General features: G+C 45.9%; 1 protein-coding gene across 6 annotated transcripts in view; it reads left to right on the forward strand.

Annotated features, from left to right (window-relative positions):
• Positions 1 to 12,535: 12,535 nt before the first annotated feature.
• Positions 12,536 to 13,678, forward strand: part of LOC146181428 (mesoderm induction early response protein 1) — a 28,056-nt gene continuing 26,913 nt past the window's right edge. For 2 of the 6 annotated variants that reach the window (XM_084576457.1, XM_084576458.1), the window contains exons 1-2: positions 12,645 to 13,306; positions 13,351 to 13,391. In XM_084576457.1, the coding sequence (XP_084432583.1) occupies positions 13,275 to 13,306; positions 13,351 to 13,391 (73 nt within the window). In that variant the 5' untranslated portion in view covers positions 12,645 to 13,274. Of the gene's footprint in view, positions 12,617 to 12,644; positions 13,307 to 13,350; positions 13,392 to 13,678 lie in introns of those variants that run through there. The other 4 variants (XM_084576459.1, XM_084576460.1, XM_084576461.1 and 1 more) reach the window with 4 other exon arrangements.

The raw sequence follows: 13,678 nt of genomic DNA on the forward strand, positions 1-13,678 counted from the left end.
GCATCGCTGTAGCCTACATCACGACAGGGGATGGCGGTAAAGAACCAGCAAATGAAGGTGCAGCGCTAATTTTAGTCGAGTCACATGATGTCATCTCGCCCGTTTACCCAATCCTTTATGCGCAGATTCAGTGGCTGATACCTTATCGCTCATTCGTTTGTCGTGACGTTCGCTGATGGGAGAGAAGGAGGCCTTGTTAGAATGTCGGTGGTGTCGGCTCTCCGCTCTCGCTGCTACTGCACCGTCATGTGGGCCGGCTGTCTGACGCGGGCGAAGAAGCCATCGCAGGCATACCGGCCTGCCGCTTTAACGGGGCCAAGAAGACACGGCCGCAGCTGATTTCGTTCGCTCAAATCACGACTGAGAGCACCACAATCGCGGCGCACAAATGCACTAGTCACGTGGTATTATTTGTATTTCGCGGGCTTTCTTCTGAGCCCGGAAAAAAAGATACACGTGAGACTTTCTTTATCGCAATTAATGGAATGGGGGTTTCTGAAGGTGCTCTACAACTTTCCAATTTACATGTTTGGTCTAAAGTCGATATTTAATAAATTAGATAAATTAACATAATTAGCTAATTAAGTAATTGCAAAACAGAAAATTGCCTGTAGTGCGCAAGGAGGCTGGCAGTTGAATGCAATTGGTTTCACTGACCTACCTCAAATATATTATTTTGTACCCCTTGGTTCAAGTTAGCTGGGACACCCGGTATATATAAGCAAATTATATTATACGTTTTATCTCAGCATACTAGCATAGATGTATGTGAACACGGAACTATACTTCGCCTGTCAAGTGGTAAGTGAAAATAATCGACGAGACACCCCCTCACGTAGCTAAAACAGTCATGGGTAAGGGCAAGTAAATGAGCATGCTCTCCAGCACTGCGGTAAAATTTCGTGACGACGGAAATGCGCAGATGTATAAATATTTTAGAACTATGGATTACACCAGAGGTTCCTCCTATATATAATACCGGGCTCCGGTAAAAGCGTGCCCGGAGTAAACGTCCCCAGAAGAAAAGTCCCCATTTGCGAAGTAGGAAAATTTCCCCAAACGGTTGCGATCAAACGTACTCAAACATCAATCTTCAACTCGCCTGGTGCCCGGCTTATCAGTGATATTGCGTTTACCATCACTAGCTTTTACTGATTGTACTTCACATCTGTAACTGGTTTCTGCTTGTAGTCAGCCTTCATTTTGTTTCTGCCGTTTTACTTTTAATTTCGCGTGGTGTAGTTCGCGTGTGTGCTTTAAGGCGCAGATTTCGTTTCCCCGTGGCGTGCTGCAATACTGTATGGCACATCGCTTTCACTGTTGGATATGAAGCGGCAAGGTGACCAAACATACTCAAGCGGGGCGTTCAGAACACAAATAATGATGGTAGCAGAAAATTATTGGGCGAGGGCAAGCGCCTATCTAGATAATACTGTGCTTCAACGATATGAATGGTGCAAGTGTTTAGTAGTGCCATGTTTCTTGACATGACCTGCGCTGCACTGGCGTGACGTGATCTAGTGCTCCATAATGGTCCCATTCACAGCGTCCTTGTTTTCGGTTTTCTAGGGGGGGGGGGGGGGGGGGATGAAGGGGCAAGATAAATTGCGCGCTGCTTCTGTGGGCCCGACACTGCGAACAGTGCTTCAGGTGGCCAAGGTCAAAAGCTGGTTAAGGCTGAGCCTACCGTCCCTATACAGCATTTTCTACTCAGTCACCATGGAAAGGGTTGACGCCCGTCAACAGAACATCTGAGATGGTGTTTCAGCGACCCCGCCGCTCATGGGCAGTTCAATCAGCCGAGTGCACGTTTCTTAATGAGTAATATTACCGAGCTAATGAGACTTGTCTTGCTGACTCGTTAAAAAGCAGAGGAACTGGGGATCAGACAATGTTTGTTTTTTTCCTGAGTTCCCGAACGACTTATTCTTATGGCTGAGTTATTGGCTCGGTGAAGTGTTTTCTTTTGGACCGCTTCACCAGGGACCTTGTCTTCCGGCGATGTCTTTTCTGGGGACATTTTCACCTACACTCATACATACCAGAGTGCAAACACCCATTCCACAAGCAGGCTTGAGTGGACATTTCGGATTATGGTTAGTTCATTGATCACTGCCCGAATATGTCCAATCGGGCAGTTCTGCGGATTGAGTGATGACACTGCAGTCGGAAAGGCTACAGGATGCACACGGAGGTGTGGCGCCGTCTACCTCGTGGACCGTTTTTCCAGCTCCACAGATCGCACTGCCAATTAATATAATGCTCTAAGTGCGGCTGCTGTGGAACCCTCATTATGGAAAAGCATTTTCCCCCTTCCCTCCTGCACCTTTCGCTGCTAGAGCCGCCCGGCTTATTCACACAGACACGCGTGACCTCTTTAATGTGACAGTATTTAGAAATTTACTGCAGTACAAGTGTCTGCCCATTTAATCAACAATATGATATAGTTCGTACCGAACAGGATGCGGTGGCGCCGCGGTAGAACATCCGCCTCACATGCAAGAGGACCGGGGTTCAAATCCCGGTGCCGCGCAATTCTCCACCGGATGAAAGAAAAAAAAATCCGCGTGTCGATGGCATTGCATAAACAGGTTTGGGGTGCGACCTGATGCCGGTGAACACCTCCGGCAACGCACTCCCTCACCAGAACAGGAGTTGGCCGCAACCTCCTATGATAAGCCCCATAAAACCCCGGCCCTCAGTCACCAGCGGCTGCGGAACAACTGACCACGGCGGCGGTCAGACCTGTGACGCAGCAGGGGGTGCTAAGAAAGCCTGGCTCCGCTGGACAGGCCGCCATTGGAAACTGACCCTGGCAATGTTTAATGCTAGAACCCTAGCAGTGCTGTTAGAGGAACTAGAGGGCATGAAATGGGATGTCATAGGCCTTAGTGAGGTTAGGAGGCCGAATGAGGCATATACTGTACTGAATGATGGGCATGTACTGTGTTATCGAGGCTTACCAGAGAGGCGACTAGGAGTAGGTTTCCTTGTCAATAAGTATATAGCGGGTAATATACATGAATTCTATTCTATTAATGAGAGGGTTGCAGGCATCGTAATTAGGCTTAATAAGCGGTATAAACAGAAGGTTGTACAGGCCTATGCACCTACATGTATTTATGATGACCAATCAGTTGAAAGCTTCTATGAAGATGTAGAATCGGCAATGCGAAAAGTAAAGACGCAGTATACTGCACTAATGGGCGATTTCAATGCCAAGGTAGGGAAAAAACAGGCAGGAGACAAGGCAGTAGGTGACTATGGCATTGGTTCTAGGAATAGCAGGGGGGAGTTACTAGTTGAGTTTGCAGAGCGGAATAACTTGCGAATCATGAATACCTTCTTCAGCAAGCGGAAGAACCGGAAATGGACATGGAAAAGTCCTAACGGAGAGACTAAAAATGAAATCGACTTCATAATGTGTTCAACCCTCGCCATTATGCAAAATGTAGAGGTAATCGGGAAAGTGCGATGCAGTGACCACAGGATGGTGAGGTCCCGAATTAGCCTAAATCTGAAGAAGGAACGCAACAGATTAGTAAGAAAGAAACCCATCAATGAATTAGCGGTGAGGGGGAGGGCAGAAGAGTTCAGGATCTCGCTACAGAATAGGTTTTCAGCTCTAACTGAGGATGGCGAGATTACCCTAGAGGGAAGGAACAATAATTTCAGAGATATCATTACTGAGTGCGCGGTAGAAGTAGGGGGTTATGATAGTTAGAGAGGATACCGGCAAGCTGTCTAAGGAGACGAAAGATTTGATTAAGAAACGCCAGAGTATGAAAGCTTCCAATCCAACAGACCGGATCGAATTGGCCGAGATATCAAAGCTAATCAATAAGCGCAAGGTGGCCTATATAAGGAAGTATAACATGGAGAAAATTGAGCATGCTGTAAAGAACGGGGGAAGCCTTAAAGCGGTAAAGAAGAAATTGGGCATATGCAAAAACCAGATGTATGCGATAAGGGACAAGGCGGGCAACGTCATCACTAATATGGAAAAGATAGTCAAAGTAGCCGAGGAGTTCCATACAGATCTCTACAGTAGCCAAAGTAGTCAGGACCGTAATGAGATTGGCGGTAGGGAAAAACAGTCAGACGTTCCACCAGTGACGAAGGACGAGGTCAAGAGAGCACTAGAAACTATGAAAAGGGGGAAATCAGCTGGAGAGGATCAGATAACGACAGATTTGCTGAAGGACGGGGGGGATATCGTGCTAGAAAAACTGGCCACCCTGTATACGCAGTGCCTGGTGTCATCGACGGTACCGGAACCATGGAAGAATGCGAACATTATCCTCATTCACAAGAAAGTGGACTCTAAGGACCTTAAAAATTACAGACCAATCAGCTTACTGTCTGTTACGTATAAGATATTTACTAAGGTAATCGCTAATAGAATCAGGACAACCTTAGACTGCAATCAAGCAAAGGATCAAGCAGAGTTTCGGAAACGGTACTCTACTATCGATCATATCCATACCATCAATCAGGTGATAGAAAAATGCTCGGAATATAACCAGCCCTTATACATAGCATTCATTGATTACGAAAAAGCATTTGACTCAGTGGAAACCTCGGCGGTGATGCAGGCATTGCGAAATCAGGGGGTAGACGAGCCGTACGTGAAAGTGCTGGAAGATATATATAGTGGCTGCACAGCAACCATAGTTCTGCATAAAGAAAGTAACAAAATTCCCATAAGGAAAGGTGTTAGGCAAGGAGACACAATCTCCCCAGTACTATTCACAGTTTGTTTAGCGGAAGTATTCAGAGACTTGGAATGGGAGCAGTTAGGGATAAGGGTAGATGGAGAATACCTCAGTAATCTGCGATTTGCTGATGACATTGCCTTGCTAAGCAACTCGGGGGATGAACTGCAAATAATGATTGATGACCTAGACAGGAAAAGTAGAAAGGTAGGCTTGAAAATCAATATGCAGAAGACTAAGGTAATGTTCAACAGCCTCGGGAAGGAACAGCAGTTTACATTAGGTAGCGAAATACTGGAAGTAGTAGGGGCATATGTCTACTTAGGACAGGTAGTAACCGCAGATCCGGACCACGAAAAGGAAATAACAAGAAGAATACGATTGGGATGGAGCGCATTTGGCAAGCACTCGCAGATTATGACTAGCAGCTTACCGGTATCGCTCAAGAGGAAAGTGTACAACAGTTGCATCTTGCCTGTACTCACCTATGGGGCTGAAACGTGGAGGCTAACCAAGAGAGTTCTACTTAAGTTGAGGACAACCCAGAGGGCTATGGAATGAAAAATGGTAGGGGTAACATTAAGAGATAGAAAGCATGCAGAGTGGGTCAAAAAAATAACTCAAGTTACCGACATTCTAATAAAAATTAAGAAGAAGAAATGGACATGGGCAGGGCATGTAGTGCGAAGAGAGGATAACCGTTGGTCGCTGAGGGTAACAAACTGGATTCCAAGGGAAGGAAAGCGTAGCAGGGGGCGGCAGAAAGTTAGGTGGGCGGATGAGATTAAGAAGTTCGCAGGGGTCAAGTGGATGCAGCTAGCACAGAACCGGGTTAAGTGGAGAAATATGGTAGAGGCCTTCGCCCTGCAGTGGGTATAATCAGGCTGATGATGATGAACAGGATGTCGCATTCTTTATATACCGCTTGTCTCATCCGATTAAATATGGCGCGTATATTAATGAGCCTGGCACCACGGCAGTTTATTTATTTATTTTACAATACTGTGAGCCTTTCTCAGGCTCTGACAGGAGTGGAAAAAAAATGTATAAGCAGCAGGCATAGTGTTCCAAAACAGCAGGGAAAGCATACAGAGTACACCGTGAATAACACATCGAGGTTGCGGATATTTAAAAGCTACTTTAAGACTAGTGAACAACAAAGAGGGCAGTGAAACAACAACTCTACGACAATGACATCTCTTGAAAAAGAGATTCAACGCTGGCAGAAAAGGCATCAAGCGATACATTATTCATAAACTGGTGGGGCAGGTTGTTCCATTTTTCTATGGAACGGGGAAAAAATGATAATTTGAACAAGTCACATTTAGCAGAAAACGGTCTTATACACATGTCATGGTTAATTCTTTTAGAGCCATGATAAGGCGGCTTTAGGTACAAATCTTTATCTATGTTGATGCAATTGTTATATAGAAGGAAAAGAAATTTCATGCTCGCAGTCTGTCTCCGGCATTCCAACGTCGAAATGCCCGCGCTTTCACGCAGAAGTGCACACTTTCGTAACGGTTTTGAATTCTTTCCAGTTTTTTGTTCAGATAAGATTGATGAGGGTTCCAAACTATTGCACTGGTGCAGCTGATAATTTCCGTCGAATGAATCCAAGTTGTCGGTATGTTTTTGTGCATATGTTATCGATATGAGATTCCCAACTCAATTTTCCGTGATTGTTACTCCCAGGTACTTAACTTCTTTACTGTCACAGCAGATCCTGATAACAGATAAGTGAAGTAAATATCCAGCAAAGAGCTCTCGAATAAAAAGAACAGGGAGCGTTGACAGTTCAAAACGTCGATAGTTTCCTTCCATAAGCATGGTGTATAATCATAACACAGCATACAAAAATAAGACACCCGCTTGAATGCGTCCCGGAATGCCCTGCTTTACGTGTACGACGCACATGCATTCAGCGTCTTAGTCCCAATAAAACAACTATTCCCCATCATGCCAGTTAAAAGGTCGTCTACCCAAAAGCGGAGAACAAACATAGGCACCGTTGTCAAAGATACACATACGTAAATTGAAAGCTGCAACCAGTGCAAGAATTAATGGTATCAGCTGGTTACGACGCTCGACTACTGTTCCCAAGGACGCGGGATCGAATCCCGGCCTCGGCGGCCGCTTTTCGGTGGAGGCGAAAAGCAAGGCGTCCGTGTGCTGTGCGATGTCAGTGCACGTTAAAGAACCCCAGGTGGTCGAAATTTCCGGAGTCCTCCACTACGGCGTCTCTCATAGCCTGAGTTGCTTTGGGACGTTAAACCCCACAAACCAACCAAACCAACTGGTCTTATACAGAACTCTACCACAACGCCAATTTTACGAACACCTGCAGTCGACCAGCGCTGATTTGAGATATCAGGGCGCCTAGATGCTTTATACGCACACACAGCGAAACCGCTTTATACACGTTGGAAAGAGTTCAAACAACGAATGCTAACATTATTACCCACAGCACCAACCTTCAGGATTTTAAAAACAAGCTTATTCTTGTGATTGTGACAACTTTTGATTTTTCAACAGGCAGCTACATGTGCCGCAATTTCCAAAAGTAACTAGCCAACACAGTTTGTGCGCCAGCCTTCTGGTGGTCGCCTGAAGCCGCGCATCAATGTCAAAGAGGCTGCGAAAACGAGGGCATGAGTTCTCACCATACACACGTAGGGATATAAAGGGCTAACGCAAGTGCCCTACTACAAATAGGCTTTGAAACTCTGATTGAATGAATGACAAAGATCGAATTGCTAGTGCTCCAACGGTGAAAGTCGCAGTTCACTGCATTTTGTACCAATCCTATAGGACAGGCCATACCTTCCCAAGGAGCTTTCCGCGGGTGTATTCCCTCTGGGATTTGGTATCGATTATCACATCGGGAAGATCGTTGCTTGTCGCTGGAGCGGAAGACGAGACAGCCACGGCAGGAGACATCACGAGCAAGAAAAAACGCGATCGCAAATGCAAACCACAACTGCGGCAAGGCGCAGCTCAGCAAAACACGGCCAAATAAGCTCGACACGGCTGCTATCAAATGGTGCGAGTGAAGGTTTGAAGACTCCAGTTCATTTTGCCACGTGTCAAATAAATAAAGACAAGCGATTGGTTGGCCCCACTAAACCTGCGGATACACGAAATTCGCTCCACCTATCCGGAGAGGGTGTTTAGGTGAGTCACGAGTAGACTCCACCAGGAATAGTTTGACTAAGACTCCTTATCACGCACTTCTTTCCCCCCACCTTCTCCTCCTCCCCCGCCTCTTCTCTGCTTCTCCTGTTCTTCACATATAAGTGTGTCGAAGGACCGGTTTTCAGCAGGTAATTGATTCTGCTGTCCTTGACCTATTTAACCTGTTCTTATCAAAGCTTGGTTAGAACATGCTTGGTGCTGAGTCAGATGACACATCACTCGCTTCCAGGGCCCTTATCAGTATTAACTGGAGCCCTCTGCAATAGTTCCCCTTATTAACTTTGTGGCCCTGAGGCGCATGTTAAACCCCTTAAATCATGAACTGTTGACTAGCAGCCAGATTACTAGAACCAACAGCCACAATGCTCAGTGTGCCCGATTGTCAGATTCTTAGTGTCGTTTTTACCGCATGCAAAAATGAAAACAATTAGCATTTTGTGACCGAAAGTTTTCAGCACACAAATTTGATTTTTATGCTTGTTTCCACGTGCATTTTGGGACTACATATTCTCACGTTTCCTTCTTTGTGTGTGTGTGTGTGTGTGTGTGTGTGTGTGTGTGTGTGTGTGTGTGTGTGTGTGTGTGTGTGTGTGTGTGTGTGTGTGTGTGTGTGTGTGTGTGTGTGTGTGTGTGTGTGTGTGTGTGTGTGTGTGTGTGTGTGTGTGTGTGTGTGTGTGTGTGTGTGTGTGTGTGTGTGTGTGTGTGTGTGTGTGTGTGTGTGTGTGTGTGTGTGTGTGTGTGTGTGTGTGTGTGTGTGTGTGTGTGTGTGTGTGTGTGTGTGTGTGTGTGTGTGTGTGTGTGTGTGTGTGTGTGTGTGTGTGTGTGTGTGTGTGTGTGTGTGTGTGTGTGTGTGTGTGTGTGTGTGTGTGTGTGTGTGTGTGTGTGTGTGTGTGTGTGTGTGTGTGTGTGTGTGTGTGTGTGTGTGTGTGTGTGTGTGTGTGTGTGTGTGTGTGTGTGTGTGTGTGTGTGTGTGTGTGTGTGTGTGTGTGTGTGTGTGTGTGTGTGTGTGTGTGTGTGTGTGTGTGTGTGTGTGTGTGTGTGTGTGTGTGTGTGTGTGTGTGTGTGTGTGTGTGTGTGTGTGTGTGTGTGTGTGTGTGTGTGTGTGTGTGTGTGTGTGTGTGTGTGTGTGTGTGTGTGTGTGTGTGTGTGTGTGTGTGTGTGTGTGTGTGTGTGTGTGTGTGTGTGTGTGTGTGTGTGTGTGTGTGTGTGTGTGTGTGTGTGTGTGTGTGTGTGTGTGTGTGTGTGTGTGTGTGTGTGTGTGTGTGTGTGTGTGTGTGTGTGTGTGTGTGTGTGTGTGTGTGTGTGTGTGTGTGTGTGTGTGTGTGTGTGTGTGTGTGTGTGTGTGTGTGTGTGTGTGTGTGTGTGTGTGTGTGTGCGTGCGTGCGTGCGTGCGTGCGTGCGTGCGTGCGTGTGTGTGTGTGTGTATGGGGGGGGTAGTGGTATAGTGCAAATAACTTAAGGCATGATGTCAGTATATAAGGTTGAAAATCAACATTTTTGCAGCGCGTCGCTCCTGAAGCAAAGTTTGAGATTTTTTACAAAATTAACTGCAAAATAAAACGGGCTGCTAATAGCTGATATAAAAGTATAGAACTAATGCGTAAAAAATAATAGATGACAATGTCTTAGTGCGGACGCAGCAGGTCTCCAAACTTGCAACTTTTTGAAATGGCAAAAACTGCGTTTTCCGTGCACCTCTATAGTGATATACATTTTCTTTTTTTTTTCCGAGAAAACTACGCCATATCTTGCCAAACTAAGGTCCATTCCTTTGCGTCAAGACATTTACCCACCACATTCCTTCATGACCTGCTAATTCTGCATATCTCGTGCACGAATTTCGAAGATGATTTACGCTACCCAACCATGATTAAGCCGTAGCGCATGTGATGCCTGAATGCCTTCTGAATGGTAGCTTTCATCATATGCTTGCAGAACTTATCATCATAAGCCAGGCACCCTTTTTGTGCACTACGAGAGGCCATGGTTCACGTAATCCTCTTTTTGCACTAGTAGTAAAAATGTCTTTATTGGCGTGAAATGTTCCTCGCCGCTTTGGAAGGCGCTTGAACGTGACGTAGCAGACGAACAGGGCCGTTTCTAATGTCTTAAGTTCTGAAGCCCCTCCATGATGTTTCTTGTCGACAAAAAAAAAAACCAAAAGAAAAAGAAACACTACCGAATGTTAGAGAGGTTTTGGCCACGCCGCCCAGACTGGTTCCATCGTGCGCCGCTAAGGTTTCGCGCATGCGCAAATCACTCAAGCGAAATGTCGAATTTTTGCTATTTGGGTCCACCCGGAAACACACTGCCTGGACAGTGTAGATAAGCTTGTTACAGGGAAACATACTGCAACGGTAACAAAGAAAGAACAATGCTAGTTGATGCTTCACCATGGAATCTATCGGGCTTTCGGACATATATATATGGGATATCCTGGAGATGTCGAGATATCAATATGGTTTCGTTCTCCATGAACATTTCGGTTGTTGCGTCTACGCAGCCTAAAATTAGATTTACAGGGCGGCATTACAATTATTAAATATTTTGTGGCCATATATTTTTCATTAAAAAAAAATTGAGAGCAAAATGAAACGATTAAACGTGGCATAAAATAAACAAATGAGGCGATTTGACTTCTTCAATCAACTTAGTACCGTACCAAAGTGCCCAAATCTTGATATGCCATCCACATTTGTAGACTTTCGGACCTAATTTTTGGGATGGGCCACTTAAATTTCGAGATGATCCAAGTTAGTTTTAAACGGCAATAAACGCAATTTTCGAAATGGGCAAAGTCAATTTTGAAGTTCTGGCAGTGGGCCAAGTCAAGTCGGCTTTGTACGCAGGTAAGCTCTGTTTTTGAATTGGAGAAGTCAATTTCGGAGATGGGCTACCAAAACTTTGGTGGTGGGCCAAGTTCATTTTGTGATTGGGCCAATTCTCGATATATGCAAGGTCAAATTTGGGGTGGGCCACGCAAATTTTGGGAGTGACCAAGTTCGTTTTAGAGTGGGCCAAGGCAGTATTGAGAACTCCGTAACCCAATCTGGAGCATAGGCCAAGCCCATTCGAACTCGAACACAACCATACATATCAACGCTAAAATTCGGCCGAGGTTATTCCAAGGTCAAATTTTGAGTAAGCGATGACTTGTTCTAAACATTTTCAAATGTACTATATCATATGCATTGTCTTCTTATCCTGCAGGGTCATTGCTAAATTTTGCATTGCTTGTTGCATTGCCGTTCCTATATCCATTCCCCGCCGAGGCCAGCTGGAACCTCGTGTTCTTACCCGATCTCAGTGAAAAAGCGACTGGCAGGGTATAGGAGTGCTTTTGCGCTCATCGGACCGATTCGTTAGCAGTAATGATTTATACACCGCTCAAAAGAGGACGGTAACTATAAGCAATTTATTTTATGTCAAGTGAATCCAATGGAGGACATACAGCGACCGTCCGCTGAGCATCCAGATTGAGAAGCCTACTTTCGTTCATACGTTGTAACTCCGGCGGATGTTTCTGCCTCGGCTCTTTATTTCCGATATTTATCGGACGTCCGTCGTACCTCGTGTCTCGTCTGCATATGGCGCAGCTTTCGTGAAAATCGTTATAGCCTACGCATGTGACATCAAAAGTGCCATAGATGACATTGAAACCACGTGGCACTTATTCCTTCAAGTCATACATCCCGATTTGTCGCATATTCCAAAAATCCAGAATGTTGTGTTCATGATCTACAGGGAATACCCATACGCTCCATATATAATGAAGAACTTCTCAGCGCCTTTCATGCCAGGTTGATATGAGGCATCGTTTAATTACGTGAGATTGGTTGACGGAGTATAATGATATTTCCACATTATTACCTGAATGGAACCGCCGGGAGCATTTTATTGTATACAATAAGGGGGGGGGGGGAGCTTTCTAGCAATGAATTTCTCCTCCAGCAACCATTTCATACGGCCTTAAAACAATACAAGCTCACTTAATTCCATCTATGAGGTACATTCTGTATACTCCAGTGAGGAGCCTATAATAACTAAGGCAAACTAAAACTTTTAGGGGGATTAAGAAAAGAACGGAATAAATTGATGGAGGTACAACTCGTTGGCGTCACTACTGTATTTTAAAGCACTAGATAATAAAACTATTGATAGGGATCATTACAAGCATTTCAGCTATGTACTCAGTAACCAAAGCGGTCGAATCAATCTCGGATGCATCACTATGCGCATTTCTTAAGTGCGTGAACCGTGTATTTGAGGGGTTTCGGTTTTGCGCACGGATCCTCCATGTTAGCGTTTGCGTGAAGGTAATGTCGGGTGCGCAATATCATGCTTTTACATAGTTATTTATGTGGTGTTTGCGTGGTGTTGGTTTGTCCTAAACTGAGATATAATGAAGTAATGCTCGTCCAAATTCTTTCGTCTGCTCCATGTTGAATTCGTCGTCTGCAACCGCTGGCCACACCTTGTTGCCAGTTGAAACGTTTTCTGTCGCTCTTGAGAAAATAACTTTTTCAGGCAGTACAAGCATTTTAAATCATAATACGCGCATAAATGTACACTATGGTTAAGTTTATTTTTAAAAGTTTACGTCGTTATTTCTTTATAAACAAGGTCGACGAGGGACATTAATTGCAGTTGTTGCTGGCGGCCTCATGCGGCCACTTGTTTGGACATCAGCGGGCAAAATGGCGGAGGTTTGTAAGCATTATTTACCCTTCGATTCTCGTCGCGAAAAGCGCGTTTTCATTCTTTCGCGGACAGCGGAGACCGCTTACGACAGACGCAGGGCGTTGCAAGATCACCACTGAACCCGTGGGCAGCGTCCGCCCCAGCCTCCGCGTATCGGTGGTCGTCCGAACCCGCGCGCTTTTTTGTTGTTATGTCGTCCTATGGCTGCTGCTGTCAGTGGCGACAAGGTTCGGTGCACAAACTATCCGGGATCGTTTAGAAAAACGGAATTGTAACAAGTGACCGAACGATTCTGCGCAGCGTGCTGGCAGGACGTTCACTGGCCCTGTATGCAGACGAGCTCGCGGCGCTTTCGCCCGTTTGCAGACGACGATCGCGGCGGCGCGCGGGTAGGCGCACGTACAAATTCGAACGAAACGACGGACGCTCCGAAGCGCGCGATCGGACGTAGCCGTGATAAGCCGCGGCGTTGACGGGGTCCTTTCCCTGCGACGTCGCGACAATCGCTGCGACCGATAAGCACCTCGAACGCCAGTGCTAGCGCGGAACAGCGTCGCGAAGCGCCTCGGCAACCAACCTGCGAGACGTAGCAGACGATTGGCCGCCTCCCGGACCCCTCGTTTCGCGTTCTACGACCACAGCGCCCATAAGTCGCATGTTCGCATGTTTGGAGTGCTGACGCCGAGAGATGTGACGTAAGCGCGTCAAGCGATGCAGTCTGTGACGCATTGTAATCCAGAAACTTGCTGTTACAGGCCAACACGAGCGATGGATCCGCGGGTGAGTAGGCTTTCCTCTATTCTTTGCTGAAACCACACAAATAGAATATCGAAAGAAATGTTCATGGCGCGGATCGCATATAGACTTTCTCTGCTAGTGTCCGGCTTCGTTTGTCAAGACCATTCTGTTTATCTGGGGTACCAGAGTATACCATCGTTTTGCTGATCTGGCGATAGCACCAGCATTGCGCACCACGAGTCCATGATTTGTGTTGGGAAATCCTCGTGTGGAGATAACCCTCATTTTAACTGCAGACTTTTTATATCCCACTATCTGTTTTCGAGTTG

The sequence above is a fragment of the Amblyomma maculatum genome, chromosome 8 (genome assembly GCF_055883805.1).
Source record: "Amblyomma maculatum isolate TAMU_Amacu chromosome 8, ASM5588380v1, whole genome shotgun sequence".
Lineage (NCBI taxonomy): Eukaryota > Metazoa > Arthropoda > Arachnida > Ixodida > Ixodidae > Amblyomma > Amblyomma maculatum.